The 26,193-nt window shown below is 36.9% G+C and overlaps 1 protein-coding gene across 1 annotated transcript; it reads right to left on the reverse strand.

The window, feature by feature from the left end:
- Positions 1 to 592: 592 nt before the first annotated feature.
- Positions 593 to 25,093, reverse strand: LOC104159162 (nuclear pore complex protein Nup205; the record flags this gene model as incomplete). Its single annotated transcript, XM_009696995.1, has 20 exons — positions 593 to 757; positions 1,220 to 1,301; positions 1,811 to 1,931; positions 3,224 to 3,413; positions 3,669 to 3,806; positions 5,956 to 6,055; positions 6,840 to 7,049; positions 7,643 to 7,693; positions 8,909 to 9,091; positions 10,478 to 10,683; positions 11,496 to 11,646; positions 12,731 to 12,868; positions 14,446 to 14,562; positions 17,580 to 17,755; positions 18,531 to 18,695; positions 18,862 to 19,090; positions 21,085 to 21,244; positions 22,193 to 22,337; positions 23,310 to 23,481; positions 24,951 to 25,093. Coding segments are annotated over 20 exons (3,042 nt in total), but the record flags the coding sequence as incomplete, so codon positions are not given.
- Positions 25,094 to 26,193: the final 1,100 nt, after the last annotated feature.

Consider the following 26,193-nt stretch of genomic DNA (forward strand, 5'->3'; position numbering starts at 1 on the left):
TATATATATTCATATATATGAATATATATTATTCATAGATAAGTATATTAATACGCCTAACAGTAGAACAAAAGCCCACATATTCCAAAAGGTTTTCTTCTACAATGCTCAACAACAAAACTGTTTTTCTTCCCCATGATTAATTTTAAACAGGAGTTTGAGGAGGGACAGGACAGTAGTCCAATAGTATAACTAGTTCAAAGTGTCAATTTGCTTTGTAGATTCCCATATTGTCATATGTAGGTACTTCTTGGATCATCAAATCCATTTCTTTGTACTGTGGACACAATGACACTGCATAAAATAGTAAATAAATTTATGTTTCACTTCTAAATTTTCGTTTCCCCTGTGACTCTAATTTCAAATCTGTTCCAAAATCTGACTTCAACAAAGGATCAAATCCTGCAGTTGTTTAAATGCTGCATTTGGGTATCAACACACCTTTTAATTTAGCTTTTGAGGATTAGAACAAGGTCTGTTGTCTTATTCTTAACATTAAAGGAATTGCTTCTCCCCATGAATTTTCCAATAAATATTCTCAGTGTTGGTAATAGAACTGATTAAATGCCAGATCAACTTTTCCTTTTCATACCTGGATCTTGCAGATTTGTGGTGCTGACAGGTTTCTTTAGTTCATATCCCAAGAGATACAGAGCAAGGCTGGGAGGACTACACTCAAGAGAGGTGATAAGGAGATTTAGAATATGGATCCTCGTTTCATGATGGATTCGTGCCCGCTTCTTTTCAGGCTCCAGCTCTGAAAAAAAAAAAAAACACAACCAAAAAAAAAATCACAAAAACAAAACAAAAAAAAAACCCGGATGAGGTGAATAATGAAGTGAAGCAATCTATTTAATGGAATAATCCTCAGAGCCTTCAAGTTAAACACAAGAAAGCTAAGGCATCAACTTATATTAGTACAGAGGGATACAAGACCAAAATTTCAAATTACTATTAATACAGCTCTAAATAATGCACCCAGAGCAATGTTAACTACTTGTCTTCTGTAAAAAGGCTCAGTTTGTATTTGGCTCATCATACTGTGGATGTATCTTAACAAGACATCGGTGCTTTTCATTTTGTTAAAGGTCCAGTTCTACAGAAAACAATGCAAGAAAAGGGTTTTCTGACTTAAAAGTAGTTTCTTCACCTCTGTCATTAATTTCATTCTCTGCAAAAGACAACAGTTTAAGCCATTTTTAAGAAGCCTTTTACATACCCTCATCTGGATTAATTAATTCTTCTGCATCTTCATTGTCCAAACATTCCACAAACCCAGCCATCAACTTCTGGCTAATACTCTATATTCAACAACAGAAGAATAGAAGTGAAGAGGATATTAAGAGTATTAAAAACAATACCTTTAATAATTCCCTCCATTGAAGTTGACAGAAGTTCTAGACAAGAATTATATAACCTAGTTAATAAGCAGGAGTTAAGAGCCATAGCTGTTCTAAGCATAGGTTAGAAACTAGCCACTGAACAGAAAAAAAAAATAAAATCTACCATTGTTACATATGCTAAATTATCCTCACAGGTTGAAGACTATAAAGTCAAGAAAAAGTCGCAGTATCTCAAAGAATATTGCCCTTTTCCTTCTTGCAAACATTCAAGATGTGGTTTTTTTCAATTAACGAAGTAGTTGCTTTTCACAATGCCACAGTAAAAGACTTTTTAGAGGTAGGCAGACACAAGACAAATACAGTTTTAACGTACTTGACCTAGAAACCTATCCTTTAAAATAACATTATGGAGCACCAGTATTTCTCCACCAGTTTCTCTTTCCAGATCCAAACAAACTGGCACTTACCTGATCATGTGTGAAATCACCAACTAGCTTTATCTGGATGTTAGAATTACAAGAAATACAGCACAAAATCTTGGCACTTTCAAAAGCCAGTTCAGGATTGCTGTTTCCATGATAAAGATACCTTCAAAAATACAAGATTATTGTAATGAAATTGTTGAGAATTTTACTATTTCAAGATGGTAATGCACAGATGAGAAATTAAACAACTTTTAGAACTAAAACATTTACAGATCAAACTACATAAGATAACGTTAAGGCTACAAACACAATTTCACTCTACATGAAGCACTTAACACTCCTCCACCAAAAGCAGAGTAGTAGGCTGAGTAGGGATAATAATCTCCCCTGGAATTTTAAACTATTCTTTTTATCCAAAATCTACTTCAAACACAGCAGGGTAAGTTAGAACAACTGGTCACGGGCTCACACAAGAAACATGGAGAAAATAGCTTCAGATCACACAGAAATGAGCGTCACTGAAGACCAAAACTAGCTAAAGCAACTACTGCATGTACCCAAAATAGGAGAGGTTAAAAATAAATAAATAAATAAATAAATCTTAAAAGGCACGTCCTTTTTAAACTATTTGTCAACTACTGTTATGTAAAAAAAATAATATAAATGAAAGACACATAACAGGTATATAGGAAGAGTTAATTTTTTTAGTGCATTCCATGTCAGAATAATCAGTGCTTTTTTATGTACTCAATTCTACCGTTCATCACAGAATCGATTTGGTCAGAAGAGACCTCTGGGATCATCGAGTCCAACCTTTGCCCTAACATCCCCATGTCAACTATACCATGGCACTAAGTGCCCTGTCCAGTCTTCTCTTCAATACCTCCAGGGATGGTGACTCCACCACCTCCCTGGGCAGCCCATTCCAATGCCTAACGACCCTTTCTGGGAAGAAATGTTGGTTTGTCTGTAAAGTCATTATAAAATCAAACGGTAACAGAAGGTGTCAGTGGGAAACGGAAACCCTAAAGTTTCACATTTGAAACAGATTTTCAGATTACTAGCCTGATGCTTTTAATATACTAACAGATAATACTGTAAAACATTTAAGTGGTTAATAGCAACCAAATGAAGTTGTACTCTCCCACTCTATGACAACCAATGTCTGAGGCAAACTGAAAATTATACGCATGGGAATCACTGCACATAAGGCAACCAGGAAGAAATCATGAGGGGAAAAAAATTCAGAAAGAAAACTATAAATGCAGATCCCAATCTGACACCAGACAATACACAGATCACACCATCTGAGAAGACATCTCCCTCCATCAAAAAAAAAATTTCAGAGATGCTCTGTGCAAAGAGAAGCATCAGCTAGTAAAACTAATGAAAGGACCAGGATCCAAACACCTCTGCGCCTCCAAAACTCCTCCCTTCTCAGTACTTTGCACATACCTAGCAATATTCACCACATGATCTGCCTTTTTAGTGCGAGGATTGATTCCCTGAAGCAGCTGCTCCAATGGTGTGACAATAAGGGAAAGGTGGCTCTCCCGCAACAGATCCATAAAAGCATTCTCCTTCTGTAGGGTGAAGTTTAGAAGTGCAAGGCAATACTGTACAGCTTTCTCTAAATGCTTCTTCCCTGCAGTGCACAAACAACAAAGAACCATAAGAAAAACAAAGGAGCAGTTAAATAGCCTACATTCATAAAGCTCATTCATCAAGCCTTGCACCAAGAAAGAACTTGACAGTTGTTTACTACTAGGAAAACTCTCCCCAAAACACAATTTTTATACGCAAGAGAAACAACATCAAGTTGAAGACATGCAATGTCAGCTTTAAATCCTACTTAGTATGCATTTTAACTTCACATGAAAAATAAATTCTAGGTACATACCAGGAAATGGAGCATAAGTATCAAGCTGCTTAACCCCTTCTTCTAGCAAACTAAGGGACAGTTCCAGCATGGGCGACTCATTCAATAGGTGATACATCAAATTGAATCCAGGTGGTTTAAATGCTATTATTTCTTCTCCTAAGTAGTGGAGGGGGGAAAAAAAAATTAACGTCTAATAGAAAAGACTTCCATTACTCAAGCTAGCCTGAGCTACAAAACATAACAGTCCCTGTTGTAAGCAACATCTAAACAGATGAAATATACTGCATACTAAGTCTTCAGAAGTCTTCTTTACACATAAACCATTTAGCTAATTTTAAAAGTTTGGGAAGAGTAGTAATGGTAATTACCATTGCTTTTCAATATCCAATAGAACAATTTCAACTTTAACCAGGTAGACTTTCCCTAAGTAGATCTGACCTTGGATTCAAAGGAATGCTAGGACTTTATACCGTGTTGGAGCTACAGTAAATGGTTTTGCAAGACTGAAAAGTAACTGGAAAAAGTTTACAACCCCCCGAACCTGCATGAAGACCCTGGATGAGGGAAAAAGCATTTCCAGAAATCAGAGCTGAGCAGGTCCACTGAACACCTGATGTTCATAGTGTACAGATACTTGTGTGTCTGTTGCAACGCTGTATGCAAAAACGAAACTACCAGCCTAAAACACAAAGACCCTCATAAAACAAAATAAAAGGAAAAGTCGAGACTAATGTTTCTCGTTTATCTAGTTTCCTAGTAAACTATGGTGGATAAAAGCAGGAGAGCAGTGAGAATCTTTTTTAATACGCAAGTGAGAAAGAAGGTGCAGTTTCTTTTGGCACCAGTTTAAACAATCCCCTTTTCCTTCCTTTCATTCTGTGTCTGTGCTGGTCCCTAACATGCCAACAGACATGCCATGCCGCTGTGGAGCCACACATGGAGTCAGGTCAAGAAACGGATCTAGTCAAAAAGATCAGTTTTAACCCATTTCTCCAATATATCATGTAACCCGCAAATAATCATACAAGCCAAAGGACTAGCTGTGGTGGTGCATCCCCCCCTCCCTTTTTCCTGGGCTTCACTACGATTTCAGAAATCCATGCTCTTACTGTTTGTGTGCATGCATGTGTGAATCGATTCAAATACCTTGTAACAATTTAAGTCATTGCTATGATCATAGTACTTCATAGGTGTTAAGTTAGTTAGTGATTAACAGCTGTTAAATGAAAAGCGCTGCTTGCTAAATCCTACTGCTACCTACTGACTCAACAGGAGGGTCTCCCTTACCCCCTCCCCTTTTACCCCTGGTCTCTGTGTAATCTACTCTAGCTCAGATTTAACCCTTTTTTTTATCTCTTCTTTCTTGCGCACCTTTCTTTCACGTAGTAAGTAATAGAGTGAACCTTGCCATCTAACTTTGTTAAGACTCCTTTCTGTCAATTCGTATTAAAACCATTTCTGCTAATACCTTTGATAGTGATTCTTTGAGCGACCTTAAAACCACTCATTCGCGACACTAGCTAAGGACAGAAACGAGCTAACAGAAATTGCTCAAGCCAGTTAAGCTGCTGAGAACTGTCTGTCAAAGTACAGGGTATAAAGGCCTCCCAGACTGAGGCAAGTTCACTGGAGAGATATGTCTTAAAGTAGCTGCTCACTTAAGAAGTCGTTCTTATAGCCCTCTAATGCTACAAGCAAATCCACAGGCATCAGGCTGGCTTTCAATGTTAAGAAGAAACTTTGCATTGAAAAAAAAATCTGCAGCCCAAATAAGCTTGAATTTCCTATAACGAGGCAACTGCCATCTACTTTGGACTTTTAAAGAACAGTTGTCCAGAATTAAATTACTTCAGATCATAAATCTACTGCTACTGTCTGCCCTGGATAATTAATATATCAATAATATTAGTATTAGATAATATATCAAATACACTGACATCTTTAAATTAACCCTGTGAATCGTGGTGATTTAGATATAGACCAAAGAAATCCAGAGGAACGAGCCCAAAACCAAGGTGTTTTTGAAGTGTCAAATGCTGCTCTTTCATCAAATCAGCAATACAAGAGTCAGAAGTCATCCTCCCAGTAGAGCTAGGGAAGTAGGAAATGGAGTACATGAAGCCCTACTGAATCAGCAACATAGCTCCGATAGTACATGGACATTTTTTGTACACGTTCCTATCCCAAAGCTTTAGTCTAGCTTTCCACCAGCTTACGTGCAATGTTAAACAAGATCACAAGACAGAGGCAAGAGAGCAAAGCAAGCTACAATTCCGTTTGTCAGTGAACAAATGAACAAGTTAACCTTGTAACTCCACATATTGGTCCACAAAGTCTTCCAGTTGAGGTTCATAGTCCCGCAGCAATTTGTAAAACACTTCCAGAACTACCTCAGCTACTTCCCACTGTAGACAATCACAAAACGAAGAAAACGTCATACACAGAGCAAGACTGATACTGCAGCAACAAGACCAGGATGACAAAGAATATAACAGGCAGTGCAGTGATGGATCAGAAGTATGGCATGACTATCTAATTCTGAAATACTACCCAACACTTGTAATTCATCATGTCAAGTAATTTGAAAGGACAAGCTTTCATTCTGAAGTAAAACAGAACACTGAAATAGATTTATTGCCTATTTTAGGCTCTATTATACCATATACATATTAGTATACTGAAACAACAGGCAATAAAGAATCTTTAACAGGTAAACAGCTAATAACAGATCATTAATAGCTTCCAGGATACAGTTAGCACATGCTTTCATCCAGAAGGATCGTAAAGGAAACTCAAATTCCTTGGTTCAGCAAGTCAGAAATAGTCTCTGAAGTAACAATGAAGAAAGGACAAATCTGACTTGTAGATGTGGGCATGTGATGTTCAGAAGTCATTAGCCATATAGCAGAGTTGCAGAATACTGTATAGCAAATTGAAATTTAGCAATAATATAAAGTGGTTTGTTTTTTTTAAAGATACTTTATACAGGCTCGTTAGAAGTAGTTCATAGATCCTGATGACCCGTGAGTTGCAAAATCACCTGTTTACAGAATCAAAACACTGTGAACTGCTCCAGGTTACCTCTGCTGCATCAGACTTGCACAGCCGCTCAAACAGACCTAAGCCACATCAGCAGTGCCAAATAATTTTAACTACATCCCCCCCAAAAAAATTTCAAACAAAATTTACTTTTTCAGCAGCTCTCCGGTAAGCTCTGGTGCGGAATCGGAGAAACACAGCATCCCTGAGGAACTGGAGATAGGGATCAAAGCCTGGTGGGCGGAGACCTGCTCCCAAGTTAGAGGGGAATGAACTCTCCACTAGTGTGCTGATGAGTCGACAGAATGCACGGGTTAAAGGATATTCCTCACATCGGGACTCAATCTCATTCAGTTCAACCTTCCCAAAAGGACAGCAAAAACAGAAGGAGAAAAAATCAAAGATTTTGAGGGAGGAAGAAACATGAGAACAAATAACATAAGGGCATCATCTGTGAATTACTTCACAGTGAATTAACTTTGCTGTATTCTTGTCTATGATACACCAAAACCAAAGCAAAAGCAGTGAAGCAACAGTACTGACATTTCAGTTCAGCAATTTTCATTCATTTCTGAGCTACTAGAAGATATGCCTCAACATTTACACACTTTGCTTTTATCTATCACTTTTATTAGAAGTTAACTGAGCTGTACTAAGATGTAACAGAATTGAGGCCAAATTAGGGAAACAGGAAAAATCTTAATAAATGTTCATAAGGAATCTGAGGGTTTAAATGCTCCTCTGTTACTAGTATGAACCTGCACTAGATTGATAAATGGATAAAACTTCCAGAAATTACAAGCAGGCCTGAGAGTAAATTAAGAAGCAGTGAAATGAGAGCACTATTCCAAAGTTTTTCCCTGGACACAGCAGCAGATGGAGCCTCTGCAAGTGTCTCCCAAACTCATATGCAGATGGTCAGAGAGGCTGCCCAGGTACAAAGAAATCCTTACCTCAATACCAATGGCTTGTCTCTGGCCTGGACTTCTCACAGTCTGTAATATCTTCAAAACAGAAAGAGAAACAAAAACAGGCAAACAATACATTTCACGTCAAAGTGCATCTCCATCATTTCTATCAGGACTAAAAGGTACTCATCACTTTTTAGCTGTAAGAAGAAGAGTTTTCCTAAATCGTCTTAAAAGGTAAAAAGGTAAGATTCTGTCTGGAAGGCTGGATTATACACGTGTACAATCCACGTGTACGTGTGTTGTACACACGTGTGCTTCTAGCTTTACACCCTCAAAGATCTGCATCATGCTTACTGTTAAATGAAACAAAGAACAGAAATACTTTCATATTAATGATTTTTGTCTTATATTGGCTATGGGAAAGACATTTCCCTTGTTATCTCTTACCACAGTGTATTTTAAGGAATATCATAAATTAGGAAGCAAAGGTGGTGAGCACTTAAAATACTACTATTATAAGATGTCATTATTGTCAGGGGTTTTTTTATTAGTAATTAATAATAAACCAGCACTTGCAGTTCAAATGCCTCAAGTTCTCCCAAATAAAACAGCAATCAGTCTGAACCATAGTACACACTCTAAAATAAGCCCATCCCATTATGATTTGTGAATTAACAATACTGAGAACATTTTCATTTGATATTCATCTTCCTTAGATTTTCTATTTAAATTTTTTCTCTGAAATCAAGACAGAAGGGAAAAAACACTTTCTTAAAAGGTAGGGGTTTTAATATGTATGTGATGTTTGCCATCTAAATGTGAAAGTTGGCAACAATACGCTATACAATTAACTTCCTCTGAAAATTAAATGCCTGAAAGTGGAGCTTTTTAGCCAGTCCCTTCTTTCTACGAGCACTACTCACACTGGAAGAATAGGAAGAATATTGCACACCAAAAAAAAAAACCCCAAACCCAAAACAACTCCAAATAGAAAATTATGTAACCTGCAGAACATTTATTACTGATGACATACACTGAGGAAAAAACATATTGAACACACAGGACTGTCTGTTAGGAAACCTGTATTTACGTAAAATAAGCACAGCCAATGAGATCTCTGAGGCATAAAACCATACGGTCATTTTCAAAATTGTTTCAAAGAACGAACTGCATTAACTAAGTAAAAAAAATTATATTCAACAATGTCAACAAGAAAATTTAGGAGGCAATGCAATACTATTTCAAATATGCTGACAATGTCAATGGATTGGGATGCTATAGTTCTAAGCACTGAAAATCCCAAAATACCTGTGAATATTCCAGGGATTGCCAGAGCGAAGCAGCTATTTCAGGAGATTTTCCAAAAGCAGTAAGGGTTTCTAATAGTTCTGCTTTCAAAACAGGAGGAATGCTGCACTGCAGAAGTCCCAGAATGACCACTACTGGTGTCCACTGAGGGTGCTCACAAAGAGCCAAGCGAGCGTTCTCACTCTGCGGAGTTCAACAGAAAACAAAACTGCAGATTATTACTTTGAAGATGATTCATGTCTTAGAATCTCTAACCCACAGTTCAGCATCAACAGCTCTGCTTTGTACTTGAAGGTACACAACACATCAGAAGAATGGCAGACCATGCCAAAGCAAAAAAAAACAAACCAAAAAAGCTGAATTTAATGACTCTTGAGTACTAAAATTATGCCTATCCATACAGAAAAATTATGTGCATAATATAAGCTTCTCATAACAACTCAAATTTTTTTTTTTTTTAGTAGACACACATTCATGGAATTAGTCTCAAGTAAGTTTAAGTACTTCCACTCTAGACAGCTTCTTCAAGCACTGGTCGAGGGACTTTATCAATATTTCTGTTACAAACTTAGATTGCATTTCGGCATTTGCTAGGAACTTATATGAATTTGTTTAAATCTAAGAGCAGGGTCACCACCAGTGTAAGCTCATTTGAGACTCTCAGATGAACCACTGGACAGAAATAAGTCTTTAGCCTCATCAAATGATAATTCCCTGTGTCCTTACAACAAATATCCTTCTTCCCAGGTTATGGTTTGATGATCCCAGGAAATAACTAGTTTTAAGAGTTCCTTTTTCCCCACACTTACCTAACACTGATATGACATAGGAACACCCCATTATCACCATGACCAAGGATGATTTCTCAAAAGCCTAATTACTTTCTCTGACCTGTCTTATGTTTGTGTCAGCAAAACCAAGGGTATCTCGCTACATCACAGAACGTTCAGGCTGCAGAGTCTGGTGGGTACTGAAGAGCTGAACTTCACACTATCCAGAATTACCCAGACAACTCACAATGCAAGTCTGCATTTGCAGTTTTATTCTCCTGGAACCCTCTTCCAGTCAATTCACGGCACATTTTACACCCTTGGTTTGGGAACATTTTAAATCTGACTCTGGAGGTAAGTTTCACAGTTGATCAGTTTCCTTGCCAAATTTCTACCATTTCTTTTTAAATTCATCCATTAGTTTTGCCTTTTCAAACTCATAATTAAATGCAAAGAGCTTTCCTACTCCGCAGTCCTTTCTTCTGAATACACCTCATCTCCATGACACCAAAATATGTCAGGAAAGCAAGAAAATCAGGAAAGCAAGAAACAAAATTCTCATTGCAACACAGGAAAAGGTGTCATCTCTTCCTGCTTCACCCGGACTGCATGTTTGGTCATAACAATTATTCCTGATGCCTCCTATACTTTGGAAGCTCACTAACCAAATGACAGCAACTGCTAAGTAAATTTGCCCCACATAACTTTTTGGTCAAGTGAACTTCACAGCTCAATGATGATGTTTTGCAAGAAAAAAAAGAAAGTATTAACAAAGAAAACCAAATGAAACGTTACTTACCCAATTTACTATAACAGTGGTCAGCTGTAAAAAGGCAATTAATCCATCCTGTTCTTTCTGCGTGATTCCTCGGAGAGGCAGGTGACGATACTGGACACTGTCTGCACTTGGCAAGTCTTTCCTTAAGTGCTCATGATAAAGCATCAAAGAGTGGAAGAAATGCTCCCAGGAGACAGGGCTGCCACCTGCTCCTTGGATGTTCTCTGCTAGAAAAATGACAAAACAGGTGACAAGATTTTCTTTCCACTCTCTCACAAGGTGACAAGCAGGGTAGTTAAATTTAAAAGGAAAACTTTCTTATCTAGAGGAAAAAATAAAGTTCAAAGTAAAGCTATTGTTTCCGCAATCAGTGGTTCTAGTTTGGGTTCCTTTGTTGTTGTTGGGGGTTTTTTGTTTGTTTTTGTTTGGTTTGCTTTTGTTTGTTTGTTTGTTTTTTAACAGAGACAGAAAGGTGCTAATATGAAAAGCCAGTACAAATAAGTTTTCCTTTCTATGAATCAGAATGTTTGCAGCATTACTTACATCTTCAAAGTAGGGGTTTTTTTCCAATTTGATCAATGCAAAATTAATGCAAAACACAGGACTGATTAGCATCTCTTGCTTTGAGAGTGCGCTATTATATTACATGTATCAAAAAATTCTAACAGAATAAAGTGCTTCCAAAAAAAGTCAGCTCAGGAAAGATAACTGTATTTACAAAATATACAATTCAAGACACTACTCATTTTATATTTTACAATAAGCAATATTGATATTCTGCATCTCTTATGCTGTTAAGATACAGCCTTTTTAAAAAATGCATTATTTCATTATGTGAATTACTTGCTAAGGTGCTCAGATATTTCATTACCTAATCAGTCTTTTTTTTTTCCCAGATTACACTTTCAAGTGAAGCTTTCCAATTTCATCTTTGTAATAACAAAATGTTAAAAGTATGAAAGCACAATTCATCTCAAATGAGTCTTTGTACTTTTCTAAAGAGAGAGTTGAGAAAGAGCTGAAGTGTCACTTTTCTTACCATGACTACTGCCATTGACTTTTAGCAAACTAAAGCAGTAATGAGCACACTGAGGCCCACTAGCCAGTCCCCGCAGCATTTTCAAGTATGGGATGTAAATTGTGGAAGGAAGTAGATCTCCCATTTGCCTAACAAACTTTGACAAGACAACCTAGAACAAATAAAGATCAGTGTTTAAAAAAAAAACCAAATAAAGCTGAGTATTTTAGGAAAACAATAGGCAAAGTCAGAAAACAGAATCACAACTCAAAAAAACAAAAATCCTTTGTAGACTTGCCTATTCAGTTTCCCTATAGGTGAAAAACATGTTTCAAAGAGGAAATAAACAAAACAAAATAATTCATGCTATCACAAAGGATACGCTAACTCTCCAATTCTGTATTTCTAGTGATAAAATTTACTTCAGCTCACAAATACTGCACAGCAGTATTATTAATACATCTCACAGTGCAAGTTAAGCGATACTGGGAAAGAATTCACTATGCTTGTCCTGCCCCTGCACAGTAACTCACACACACAGTGGTTCCTCCCAGGGTCATATTAGGGCATCCGCAGACTGCACCAGGTCCTAACTTAAGTTGCCTGTATTCTGGGTGGGTCTTGCGACATGCCCGATATGCCTCGTACTAGGTTTTGCCTAACACTGCACAGCCCTTCCAGAAGCACTGAAGGCTGCCAGCATCCCAGGTATCTAAAGAGTTTTAGAATGTCTGCTTCATCTGTTTAGATCGCTGCTTCATTCTAATTTCAAGTTCTGTCTCTCATGGGCTATAACCTTTGGGCTTTAAATAATTACAATATTCTTACGGATTTTTAACCCCCAAAATACCATCAAATACAGTTAATAAAACTTTTTCATAGTTAAGGAATTTAACTTCTCAGTTACACCAAAAAGGTACATAGAGGTCACCAGACAGAAAACACAAGAGCATTGTTATCAGAATTCACTTAGCAACTGCCACAAAATCAGACCAAAACAAAGTTTTCAAAGAGGTTTGTTAGGGCTCTTTCTTACTAAGTTTATTGACAACCACGAATGACTGGCACTAGCTCATTTTAGAGCAAGCAACAATAACCATGCCATGCAGAGCAGGACACATGCAGATAAGCCACTGATAAAAGATAATGTCTTCTTAGAGGCTATCTGTAATAAGGGTACCAAAAACTTTGTTGCCTGTTTTTTTAATTACTTTAATTTCAAGTTACTAGTAATTACTCGAGAAAATCTAGATAACCTGGCGCTGAGGGGGTCGCTGATGAGCTACTCCAAGGTAGGATCCCATGATGGTAGATGTCTGCAAAGGCTCTGATGGACACCAGTATTCAAGGGCAAGTTCCAGATTAAAGGGGTCTTTCCTATACAATTCAGCGATCTATCAGAGAAAGGAAGATGTTAGAAAAATATCAGCTATGTAAAGAAAAGATGATTACTTCAACAATAAGCACTGCTTCTAGATAAGCTAAACGCATCTGAGAGGCAAAGCATCCCACGGCTGCTGTTTCACTCCTCAAAACTCTCTGAAAATGACAGCTTCTAAATAGCAATATCAGAACAAATGACAGCCAGAGAAATTCAAAATGCACACATAAGGGAAACTTTCGTAACCTTCTATCTAATTATTGTAGATCAAATCATTGCTAAGAAAACAGTGTCATTTCTCCTGAACAACCATTTGCGTACCTTGATATATTAACTTAAAAACCAGGTAGCCAGTATCAGGATTAGAAATCTTACCCGTTACCTGAACATACAAATTTCTCAGAGTAAATTTTCATTTCTAATTCTTCATTTAAGTTTACTATATATATCTGAGCTACTTTTAAGAAAGTGTTTCACTACAAATTTTCCTGCTAATGTCCTACAATCTAAAGGACTATCTTTGGAAAAGACAAGTAACCCTATATTAAAGACTGCTATATTCAAAATTGCACACTTGTAGATTTTCATGTTAAATAAGGGGAAATGCACAAGTTTTTAATTTATTCAGAAACAGAAAATATAAAATGCACCAGTTCAATATGCAAATCTGTTTTCTGATGTGATGGGTTTTTTTGAAAGGGCATTTAGGTAACCTTAATAACTAATATTTAAATAAATTTATTTATTTAAATTTTCTTCGAATTTTATTTCCATTTTCTTTCTTTTATTAAAAAATATGTCAGAAACAGAAAAGTCTTTCCTTTAAACGTAGGTTTGTGGTCAAAATTCTACTGAAACAGGGAACTTGTAATTCCAGCAACCTGAATGGAGTCACCTTGCCTAGCCTACTCTACAGCAAACAGAAAAGAGTCTTCCAAAATTCTCATTACAAATATATCAACACATGAAAATTATTTAAACATTTCAATTCTTTATCAGAATAATTGTCAATAGTGGGGGAAAACCCATATCTGACTGATAACATACAGTGCTGGGTCTGCCTCTTTTTAGATTAAAGGGTATTTTTTTTTTTTCTTAAATATAGACACTTTCTATAACTTCATGTAAAAGAATTCATTTACTGCCTTGGCTCCTGATGTTAATGAAGTGTCGTAGAATCATCATAGAATCATAGAATGGTTTGGGTTGGAAGGGCCCTTAAAGCCCATCTCGCCCCAACTCCCCTGCCACGGGCAGGGACATCTCCCACCAGACCAAGTTGCTCAGAGCCCCATCCACCCTGGCCGTGAACACCTCCAGGGATGGGGCAGCCACAGCTTCTCTGGGCAACCCGTGCCAGTGCCATTAAGTCCAGTGCTATTTAATTCTTGTTTAGGAAGTAAATACGGCATTGTTTCTTATGTTTGAAGAATTCTTGAGCTGAACTTATTTTACAAAATATTTAACTATCTAAATTTTAAATTATAATAAGATTATCTTAACATATCTATTCTCTTAAGCCATCTTATTTTAAGAAGGGAAGTCACAATCACTTTTTGCAACACTAACTTAAAAGAAAATAGGGCTTACTAAAAGCATTAAATGTTCCAGATCTCTCCGAAGGGAAATAGGTGGATCATTACCCATCTGAATACTCATGTGGATCATGCGAGCATCTTCATCAGCGCGGTTTCTCAGCTGTTTCACCTACACAATTTATGAAGGGGGAAAAAAACACTGGTCTATGCTTAGCTAAGAATGAAACAGAACACAAATAATGGAATTGTCTAAACAGCCTATTAAAAAATAAGAAAGCAAATGAACTTGCACATACAAGACAAGAACATTCAATTATTTTTTTTTAAATACTCTCTCCCCCAAGGCCTTACATTCAAAGATATATTCCATCACTTTCTTACTGCTAAGTCCCTCAGTTCATAGCAAAAGCCCGGAACTTATACCATGGGAGTTTTTCCCAACTGACTTCACCAGATCCTCTGGTTTGGCCCCAAAAGGTGGATCCTTTTCCTCTTTTTACTTCAAAAGCTAGATGGGTTAGCTTCAAACGAACATAGACCTCTATGCACAAGGAGTGAAAAGAAACAGAAAAATCTAAAGTAATGTTTTCTCAGCCACTTAAAGCTACTTCTACTTACAGCTACTTTATATTTTGAAAAGTTTTGGATTGATGTAATTACTTTGGACCTAGTCTGTTGCAACTAAAAGCATTACCACATATTAGTAAATACAATGGGGGGGAGGGGGAAAGAGAAGGGAGGGGAAAGGAAGAACAACTGCAGAAATTAAAAAAAAGCGCCCTTTAACCAGTATCCTAAAATTCTCTGTGTTGAAAAAACTAACTGCTAAACAAAAAACAGCTGACAATGATTTTTAATGACAAAAAGCCTTTGACAAAACCCCCCCAGAGGCTTACAGAAAGCAAATAGCCATGAGATGAAAAGTTACATTTTGTTAAATATTAAGCAGACAGGGAGGAACAAGAAACAGAAAACAGTGACCAATTCAGCACACCAAAACTTAAAACATGGTGATGGTCAGTAAGAGACCAGTTCGTGGTCTATAATATATCTGAATTTGCAAAATTGAATGAGCAGCAAAATAATTGTGTCTCATCAACAAAAAATAGTAAAAAAATAGAAATAACTGTGGAAAGGATCAGAGCAAACCAGTCAAATTAGTATACTACAAAATTAATACACGGACAAAATTGAGTGTTGAAAAATGAAATAATGAATTATCTGAACTATTAAAGCTAATTATTGAGTTCTGAATGTAATGCAGTTAACCAAAAGATTTATCCAAATCATCACTGGCAAGTAGCATAAATGTTAAAACTATACACAAGAGTTAAATAAAATGCTGACTTACACGTTTAAATAAAACTGAAAAAAAGGTTATATATACAAAAAAAAAAAGAGATCCTGCAAAGCAGATACTTCTGTTTAGCTAAAATTTGAGATTCAGTAGGAATAGCTGAGTACATAAGCCAAACACTAACTAATAGCAGTTAAGACAAAAAGTTCTTTTGTAGGGCTATATCCCAATTACCTGCTAACAAAGTCTTTCCCATAAAAAAAACTAGTACTGGCCTCTATCAGACTGGAATACAAGTCAACGGTCAGATTTTTGCTTATATTCTGTATTACAAAATCCTACTTGTAACAAAAATCTCTCTTCAGCTTTAGGTATTAGCTACAATCAACTGCAGACCTGAACCAAAGCAGAACAACTGAAATGGAAGAGGAATACTCTTCCCAGAGGTAAAGCCTCCAATTCCATAATGCAATGAAGATGAGAGATGTACCAACAAACCAACCAACATCCTTGGTATTTTCAGGCAGTTCTGTGGATACAGGAGGCAGGGTCGCATCTGTTCTAAATGAATATGGCAGCAACCTCAGCCTGGGTCAGTCAAAATTTACCTTCTATCCCTCTCACAAGAACTGGTATCATTACAGGGAGACATTTCATCTTTTGTAAACCAACACTATCCAATGAAGAACTGCCTTATAAAAGAAGTTCCCAGTTCCAAATCTGTTTGCACTTGGATTGTTTAAGGACCTTCCATAAAATATACCTCACGTATTCCTCATATATTGAAAAGATTCCTAAGGGCTACTGTGTCTATATTACAGAAAACACCATGGCATGCAGCCTTCAAAGGATGTCCAAAGCCTGTTAACAATGTAGTAAGTGTTGTATGCAGGTAGCCTTTGCAGCAGAAATATAGCTGTGAAGTTATCAACGTGAACTTGTTTGAATCGACATTATACTAGTTCTATGGATATTCTGTGGGTTAAAAAGACAGCTTGAGAAAACAACACACAACACCAAGAGATTATAAATAAATCAGGATTAAACCTGAAAGGTATCTACAACACATTTGTATAGGCCCTCAAAGATTCTTAAGGCTCAAATAATGTTTTTCCTGCAATATTGTTCTCATTCCGCGAGGTTACAATGAACAAAACACATTTTTAAATCTTTCTATTTTGCACACTGAAAAAAGTAATTATTTGGCAACTCTAAGTATAGCTCAACACAATGAAGGTCACAAAATAAAGCCTCCATCAATTAAATAAAAGCGTTTTCACAGAATTTTAATTTTCCATGTCTAGATACAAGGTCTTGCACAAATGGAACCGTTTTAACTGCTTCAAACTTTTTTTTTCAAGCCCTTTTGCAGCATTTCTGCTGTTCTAGTGAAAACAGCTGCTTATTTTCCCAACAATTGATACTACTGAAAAAGCAGAATCCCTCCCTTTTACTAATGATCTTTCCCATATTTAAAGAATAAATTAAAGATGAGACACAAAAACCGTAAGTTAATCTAGGTTACATTACTGTCAGTATCAAAAGAAAAAAAAACACACAATAACAACAACAATCAATATCCACATACATTGCCATCCATTTCAGCATTCATTTACATTTTAATCATGTAAAACAAAACAAGACCACTACCACCACGAAAGCTTGCTTTGCAAATCATACCACACTGAAGTGTTTTAAAAATCACATTCTACTTCAGTGGGGAAAACAAACCCAAACCATATGGGTTCCATAAAGTCAACAAGTTGTCTGAACTGCAGCACTTCAAGCTGAGGGTCATATATGAACCTCTATGCTACCTGTCCTAATGTCAGCAATATAGAAGAGGAGCCCGCATTTCTCAAGAACTGCTATTCACACAAACAACTTACTTTCATTGGCATGAGTGCAAGGAAGTCTGTGACAAGGTTATGAATTTTGCGAATATAAAATTCCTCCTGGTAGAAATTTTCAGACCCCACAACAGATTCAGTCAGGAACAGGAAGACATCATCAGCAACCGCTAGCTCTGCCATTGCTTCATCTGCCTCAGTGAATTCTGCAAGAGCTGAGCACCAAAAATCACAAGAGGGGAAAAAATAAATTACAATTATCTGTTAACCAAACAAAACATATTTCAGAATACCCAGCTGACATGCAAATCGACATGCTTCTATCAACTATGTTTTTTCTACTGTACAGGAAAACACTAGACTGGAAAAGACAAGTTAATGTTAGGCAATGATCTCAACTTTCTTCTTTAATAAGTGTTAAAGTGCATAATCCATTTGCCTAGTCAAATCTAAAGCTGCAAACCAAGAATCACAAACTAACCTTAATTAAACACTAATTATAATGTTTACATTTTCTTTAATAGATACTCTGGAGTAGACTCAATTCTGACCTAGTAGGGAGCCTGAAAAGCTTGTGAAGTGCAGAGGGGAAAAAAAAATAAAAATAAATTTGTCCTCTCACCACTGAGGTTTAACATTTACAGATGTAAAAATTCATAAGCATGAATCTATTCTTAAGTGTTCAAATGATACTAAAGCTGCTAAAATGCAATCTTTCACATTTTTCAGTACATTAAAATGTCTTTCTCTTCAATGAGACACTACGCAATGTTACTGTCTAATAACTATTTCTAAATCTGTGTACATTTCAGAGCAATTCAATTCTCGACAACCAAACTCACGTACTGAGAAAGCTTTAAAGGAGTGTCAACAGTAATTTTATCATAAAGGTAAATACTAACACTTCAAAAAGGTAACAGATACTTTGACTTACACCACTTGCAAGCTGTGAATACTAACGCACAGCAACTGCACTTTAGGTTAATTTACCTGTCACATCGGATAATTGGGATATTCCTCGTAATGCCAGCGCCCAGGCTAATCTAACAGTAGCTTGCAGGCCTGGTAATTTCCAAGGCTGAGAGTCCTGAAGACGAGTATGTATTGTTGCTATATACTGTCTTTCTGCCAGCAGAGGCAGCCGGTGCATCAGATCTTGAAGAACAACAAAAACAAACACAACACCAACACCCAGTAAATGAATGTGAAAACAAACAATGCAAAATCCTACCAATCCGTTACTGATCAGTAACAAAATTGGTTAAATAACAATTTATCTATCTGCACAACATAACCTCTTTGGGAAACCTGCCAGCATTACCTTCACGATCCTCCGTGCCTTGTTCCAGAAAGCTGACATCAAAGCAGTAAAGGAGAGCCATGAGAAGAGACAAGTTCACGCCGTCCAGTGAGCCATCAGCTTCCACTGTTACTTTCTCCAGGTAACTTATGAGGATTAGAGTGTCATCCTTACTCAGTGGTGACTGGCAGGTCCAGACAAACAGACTTTCAGCCAAGGACTGTCGGCATTCTTTAATGAGGTCAGAAACCTTTGAAAGAAAGAATGAACAAAAACCAGTGAACATAAATACTCTGGCAACATGTTCAATTTGTCCTTCTCAGTCAATCAGTATGACTAGGTTAAGTTAAAAATTACTCTAAAGACAGCAGCTACAGAAAATATTGGGGTTTTTATAACTGATAAACAACAAAAGGCACACTTCTGCTTGTTAAATGCATTCCTATTCCCATGTATTTCATGTGACATGTGAGCATATGACTACATGCAAACCAGCATCTCTGTCAAGGTCGGGAGACATGAATCCACAGAGAACTTTTGTAGCTGCAAACGTATCACGCAAAAGTCACATTTCCTGTCTCTAATATACAACTGCACTGGTAGTTATATCCAGGTAAGGTCATAGCTTTCCTCTTGCCCCAAAAGAGGTGCCCTCAACGGACCATACAAATACCTAACTTTTAAGACATTGAGAAATATAAAAGACACTTAAAATTAGAACTTTCTTCCCCTAGACAAAATATTTATACCAACTTTAGAACATAAACATAAATTAAATCTATCATCCTCTGCTACATACAGAACAAATACCATGTCTAACATAAAGGCTAGCGAGCATTTGCATACTAAAAATATTTTTTTTTCTTTTTATTTGGCAAAATCTTGCATGCTATGATACAATTAAGTATAATGCCTCTTGAAAACAAAGTTTGTCTTTTTTCTAACAGTTACAACAAAAACTACCTGTTTTCAAACAAGGACAAACGTTTACTTCACTTGTTACCTTCATCCCTCCCCCCAAGCTGAGTTTTAACTGCTTTAAGTCTTATGAGAACAGTAGAAGTTTAAAAAAAGCCAAAAACCCCACAACTTAGAAAATAAAAAGCCACCAATGGCCTTTCATAATGGTCTTTGTATAACTGTATTTTATTTAGCTAAATTATGAGCTTCTAATAATGTTCTTGCCCTATATCCATTGCAACTGGTTAAAATATAGCGAGCTATAAGCATTCTATCTCCAGTAAAATCACACGCATGGTGATAAAGAGAAAAACTTTTCAACATTTAACACAGCAAGAGGTTTGTGCACAGACTCCAGCAGAATAATAGTTCTAATGAATACAGAGGGGAATATGGTACTCCACCTAAAAGGAAGAAAAAAACCTTCTAACATTAAGCGTTAAACAAATTTTAAGGTAAAATTAAAGTAAATTAAATAAATTTAACGTAAATCAAGACAACGTAAGGTAAATCAGAAGGATATTATTTGCATAGTTTCTAGACTATTAGCAAAAGTGTAAAACTAGTTCTTTATTTGGTAGAAAACAAATTGCCTGATTATAACATAGAATAATTTTTAGACAGATCACCCACTAGAAAGAAGTTCCGAAATTAAAAGAATGTTTAAAATCTTCCTACTAGAAACATATTCTGCTGTTAGTCACGGTCTCAATTAAGTTCAAGGATTACAAAAATGAGAATTCATTTTCAAGCAATTCTCGCCTCACTGTTAGAAATGCTTCTGCTCATATTAACATAATTGGATTATTAAAAAGAGCATTATTTGCCTGACTAGAATTGGTTTCAATCTGTTTTAATAATTTGTGAATTTTAGTTTGCTATTTTTATTCCAATGGTGCTGATAATGGTAGTGCCGAGAGCAGATGATTTAATATACAGTCTTTAGAAGAAAAGTGAAAAAAAAAATTATACATAGTGCAAATATTAGCCTTACTTTCTTACTGTCCTTGATTACACTTCTTCACTACAAATAAGGTGTGCCCTAGCATCAGGGAGCTACAGCAAAACAGAAATGCAGGAAGCAATCTGGACCCCACACTGGTATAGCACAAGCTGTGGCGTAGTTACTGTGATCCCTCAGACAGTAACAAAGCTTGCAAAGGTAGAGAACAGAAACTAGAAAGCAGAAGAAAAAAAAAAATCACTTCATATCTCTTGGTGGTCTAACTGTATTCTAATCTGTGCAGTAGTTCAGAAGAATATTCACACCCAGTAAATATTTACCTCTTTGCGATGTTTCTCACTGCCCAGTCCTCGCTCTCTCTGGAGTTTATCAAATTCATTGTTCAAATCAATGTGAGACACAAGAGTGAGAATCTTCTGAGTTAAACCCTGCTCCATTAGGTCATCTGTAAAGCGTGTTGTCATGGACACTAACTCTTGACTATAATGGAAAGAATATAAATTTAACAATTAATCATACTATTCCCAGCCACAGAGGAAGTCTACAATAACGACTCCCATCAAATGTATTTGCTGACAGAAAACGTACAACTGCATTGTATACATAAAGTAACTAAATGCGCATCGTTAATCGGTAAGCAGTGAGCTCTCAAAACACCATCCTGAATGGATACAAAGTCTTTAGGTAACTGTAGGTTCAAGAACATGAGAATATGAGAATACAACATGGATCAGCTAGTTAAGATTTCTATCAAAAGGAAAAAGTACTCTACATAAGATGCATATAACTCACGAGCTCACAGCCTCTTTCTTACTAGTAAATGCAATTGTCCAATTATGTACACGCTACTAAAGTGCTGGAGCTAGTTCTAAAGTAATCACTTACTTATAAATATAAATTTAGAATTTATATTTACACTAGAACACATCTTTTAATCTTTTCCTAGTCAAGCACCCACTGTGCATTGGAAGTAAACAGTGCGTACTGTTTTCTTTTTAAAGTCAAAAGATGTCAGCGTATTAAGTTTGCCAGTAGATAGCCCATCCATTTTAAGTAAAGGCAGGAGCACAACTCTCTGTTTTGCAGGACATGGAAAGTTAGCACACAGCAAGGGCAGAAACTTAGTCTCTGAGATACTGAGTGATCATCACTAGTTACAGCAACACTGACTGGGAGGGTGCCTGAAGCAAAACACTGCCACAAGGTGAAGTAACAAGAAAGAACTGAAAATAAAATGGATATCCTTATAATCCAATAAAAATACGTGTAAGAAAAAAGAATGTGATGCTTAAAAACAAACATGAAAGCAGCTGCGTCAGGTTATGAGAAGCACACACGTTTGAGAATATTCATATTCCCCTGAATCTAACTAGTCCTAAAAGCACTCAAACCAAAGAGCTGTGATCAGCTCGTCACCCTAACACCGACCTGAGTTCCAATGTCCAGGTCTTGCCTTGGCGTGACTGGATGAGGGTTCGAAGCGAATTGGCAATGCATCTTTTTCCATCCCAGTACAACAGAACAGCCACTAGACCTCTTGTCAGGCCAGGAAAATGAGGTTGCTGGTGCTCTCCTACAGAATGAAAAGGCACAGAATAGTCACAGAAAGCTGAACACGCACACTTTGATAACAGCTCTATATCTTTGTATTTCTAATTGAAATACAAGTGTAGCATTCAAAGCAACCATGGTTATTCACTACCACTTCCATTTGTTTCAGGCACTTAAAAGAAATCACAGATATTTTGGGTGCTATCATTAAAATTTATATTCAACTATTAACACATCCAAAAATTTAAGAGAAATAGAAGTGCAAGTCCATAAATACCCTAGTCCAAATGGTATTTGCAACTGATATCTACCCCTCTTAGTAAGTCAGCTCAAGCTGACTATCAGGAAAATATATTTTCTTTATTCAAAATGAAATTTTCTGTCTGAATTTATATTGAAAATCCAAGTTCAAAATAGAAAGCAAGGTTGACTTCAAGATGGCTTTCCAAAGGTGACAAATTCGCAAGCTACTTCTTTAATGAATTAAAAGTTAATGATGGAGATTAGCTAGTAATGATAACTAACAATTATATTTTAATAACTCTGAAATCAATTTTCTACAGGCAGAGCATGTGTCACTTTCCAGAATACTTCTCTTACTAATAGGTTATTAGATTATGATCCAAATACAGTCACATATCAATGTAGAACTAACACATAATTTGAAGAACTAATATCTATTACACTGCTTTATGGAAAAGCCCTCAATCAATTATTTTTAAACTATTCTTAAATTCAGGGATAGAGAAAGTAAATCACAAAAAACTCTCCCATTATTCCCCCTTTTGCAATAGCTGCATAAAATATGAACATTAAGGTTCAGAACACTGTTATCGTATTACACTACAGTGACAGCAGATTTCTTTTTAAGAACATTCTATGTTAGGAAGCTAAGGCCTTGACTGAATCAAGCGTTCATGTTAAGCATACACTTAAATAAGAAGGTCCTATTTAAGTTGTATTTCTCCAGCTCTTAAATATTTTCCCTTCTCACCAGCAAGAAGGAGCTCAACAGCTGCCAACTCTCCAATATCAAAGAGGTCACTGAGGATAAAGGCTTCTCTGATGAGTTGCTCTGGCAAAAGCCTAGTTCCCTGCTGACCCTGGATAGCAACCCCTTCTGTACTCGCTTTCTGAATTTTCTCATGCTGCTGAACATTCTTTGGCTGCAAGAGAAACAAGCATCAGAAGTTATTCAAAATGGCACGATCAAACACTGAATAAAGCTTTACACATTAATCCCTCCTCACAAACACAGTTCTGACAGGTTCAGTTGTCATTACAAAAACAAAGGCAGTTTTTTTAAACACAGAGATAGTAAAGGCATTCTAAAAATGCTTCACATTTGCACAGCAACGGTCTCTTTGTGGGAATGTACCAAAAATAATCTTATACAATTGGTGCTGACATTTAGTTTACTCGGAATAATGTAGATGGAAAGCAAATTTTGATACAATGCTCGACAGGAATTTGTATCAGCTCAATAAAAGACATCTGGGCTGTTGATCAGAACTGTTGCATTGCTCCAAAGCACTATTTTCTGCATCATTCTTTTTTCTATTAAAGTCAGGTGCTAAAATTATACTGATGAAACTCTACAGCTGACTGTGAAATTTTCTGACCTATCAGTTTAAAAAGCTATATAATATTGCAGAAGCAACACCACTGAAAGAAGACATACTTCTAGTTGCTACCTTGTGACCCATCAGCCAAGAAACAGTGAGTTTTTCCACATCATCTCACATTCCTAACAAGACACATTCTATATTTTGGAAATTCATGTATTCATCTGTTCTATGTTCATTAACCTGACTGAAGAATGTGCACGAAGATGATCTGAGGGCTGGAGCACCTCTTCTATGACGACAGGCTGAGAGAGTTGGGGTTGTTCAGCCTGGAGAAGAGAAGGCTCCGGGCAGACCTTAGAGCAGCCTTCCAGTACCTAAAGGGGCTGACAAGAAAGCTGGGGAGGGGCTTTTTACAAGGGCATGGAGTGATAAGACAAGGGGCAAGGGCTTTAAACTGGAAGAGGAAAGATTTAGATGAGATATTAGGAAGAAATTCTTCCTGGTGAGGGTGGTGAGGCAGTGGCACAGGTTGCCTAGAGAAGCTGCGGATGCTCCATCCCTGAAAACATTCAAGGCCAGGTTGGATGGGGCTTTGAGCAACCTGGTCTGGTGGAAGGCGTTCCTGCCCATGGCAGGGGGTTGGAACGAGGTGGCCTTTAAGGTCCCTTCCAACCCAAACCATTCTGTGATTCTATGGACCGAAACCAGATAAAATAGTTTTGTGCTCTATTTCAGACACACAAGAGTAGCAAAAAAAACTCATACTTGACTGATGGATCATCAGATACTTTTACTATTCCTTTCAAAATAGCACTCAAATAATGAGAGGGGAAAAAAAAAGTTACAGATAAAATTATCCTATACAAGACACAAAATAACATCCATTATTCAAGCTATTTGTATTCTTACAGCAGAACAAGATTGCTATAACACATTTGTGTTACATACTGTAAAAATGTAGACTGAAAAGAATGGTCAGGGCCTAAATGGTATGTAACACAACAAGACAAGACAGAGTAAATCATCAGCTCTCCAACTCATTCCACAAGAAAGCATTAGTCCCATACCGGATTTCTGAAGAGAGAAATGAAGTCAGATTTGTGTTTCTTCAAAACCTGGTCAAGGCGATGAATAGCTTCAGGTTGCCTTTTCCAAATGGCATTCATTACAGTCTGCCATATGTCCTTATATGGACCCCACAAGCTGGCAGCTAAAAGAAGAAATAAAACAATGTATTTGAAATAGAGAAAGAACGAAAACAAATTATTTATACACTGTTCTCAATAAGTGGACTGTTTTAACTTACTGTTAGTTTCAGCTTGACAGTATAGACAGTTATGGCCATTAAGCAAAGCATATTTGCCTTTCTTAAGGCACAAAAAAATAACAACAATGGTATGATATAAAACCTAATTGCATTTAGGGAGCTAGAGAAGCAGAAAAGATAACGTATGCAGGCAAGTTCTGGGGCTGAAAGTCATCTTATAAAGATATTTGATACAAGCTCTGTAATCTTTCAACCTTATATGCCTAAGAAAGTCGATTTGCTTCAGTAAGACCAACGGATAACTAAGAACTGGACAGCAGACCTTGAATCTGACTGCAACTCGGCAAGGCAGGCTTCCTGCTTTCCATTTTTGACAGAAAAATCCAAAACAAAGAAATACTGAATACATGAGGGACTGAAAATGAACAGGAGTGCTATCAGAATTTGTCACATCATTGCATCAGTCTGTGTAGAATAAGATAAATTAGAAACCAAAACCATAAGACTAAAGGCAATATTACATAAGAAACAAAAATCAGCCCAGTCTCATTTCAATTTTCACTTTAACAAAGTGACATTTCAAATTAAGGGTCTTTGCTTTTATTACCGCTTTTCTGTGAGGGGGCAGGGATGTAATCAATTCAGTTAGATCAAAATATCTTTCCTGTAGAATTTACTCCCTCCTTGACACAGGAATGGAGCTTTTAATTTTATTAACTAGTCACCATGACATACACCACCTTAGTTACAGACCTTTTGGCCATGCCCATATTCCAGGAAGAACTACTTTTCACAGGGTCTCCGTCCTCCCTGTATTAACCTAGTGAAGCTCAACAACAGTAAATGCAACATCTTGCACCTGAAACAGCATAACTCCATGCAACAGTACAGGCTGGGGACCAAGTGGCTAGAAAGGAGCTTTACAGAAAAACACCCAAGCATCCTGGCAGGCGGGGAGCTGAACACTAGTCAGCAGGACACGCTCATAGCAAAGAAGGCCTCGATGCACCAGGCTGTATTAAGAGAGTCGCTGCCAGCAGGTG

This window comes from Cariama cristata, unplaced genomic scaffold (assembly GCF_000690535.1).
Source record: "Cariama cristata isolate BGI_N322 unplaced genomic scaffold, ASM69053v1 scaffold20713, whole genome shotgun sequence".
NCBI lineage: Eukaryota > Metazoa > Chordata > Aves > Cariamiformes > Cariamidae > Cariama > Cariama cristata.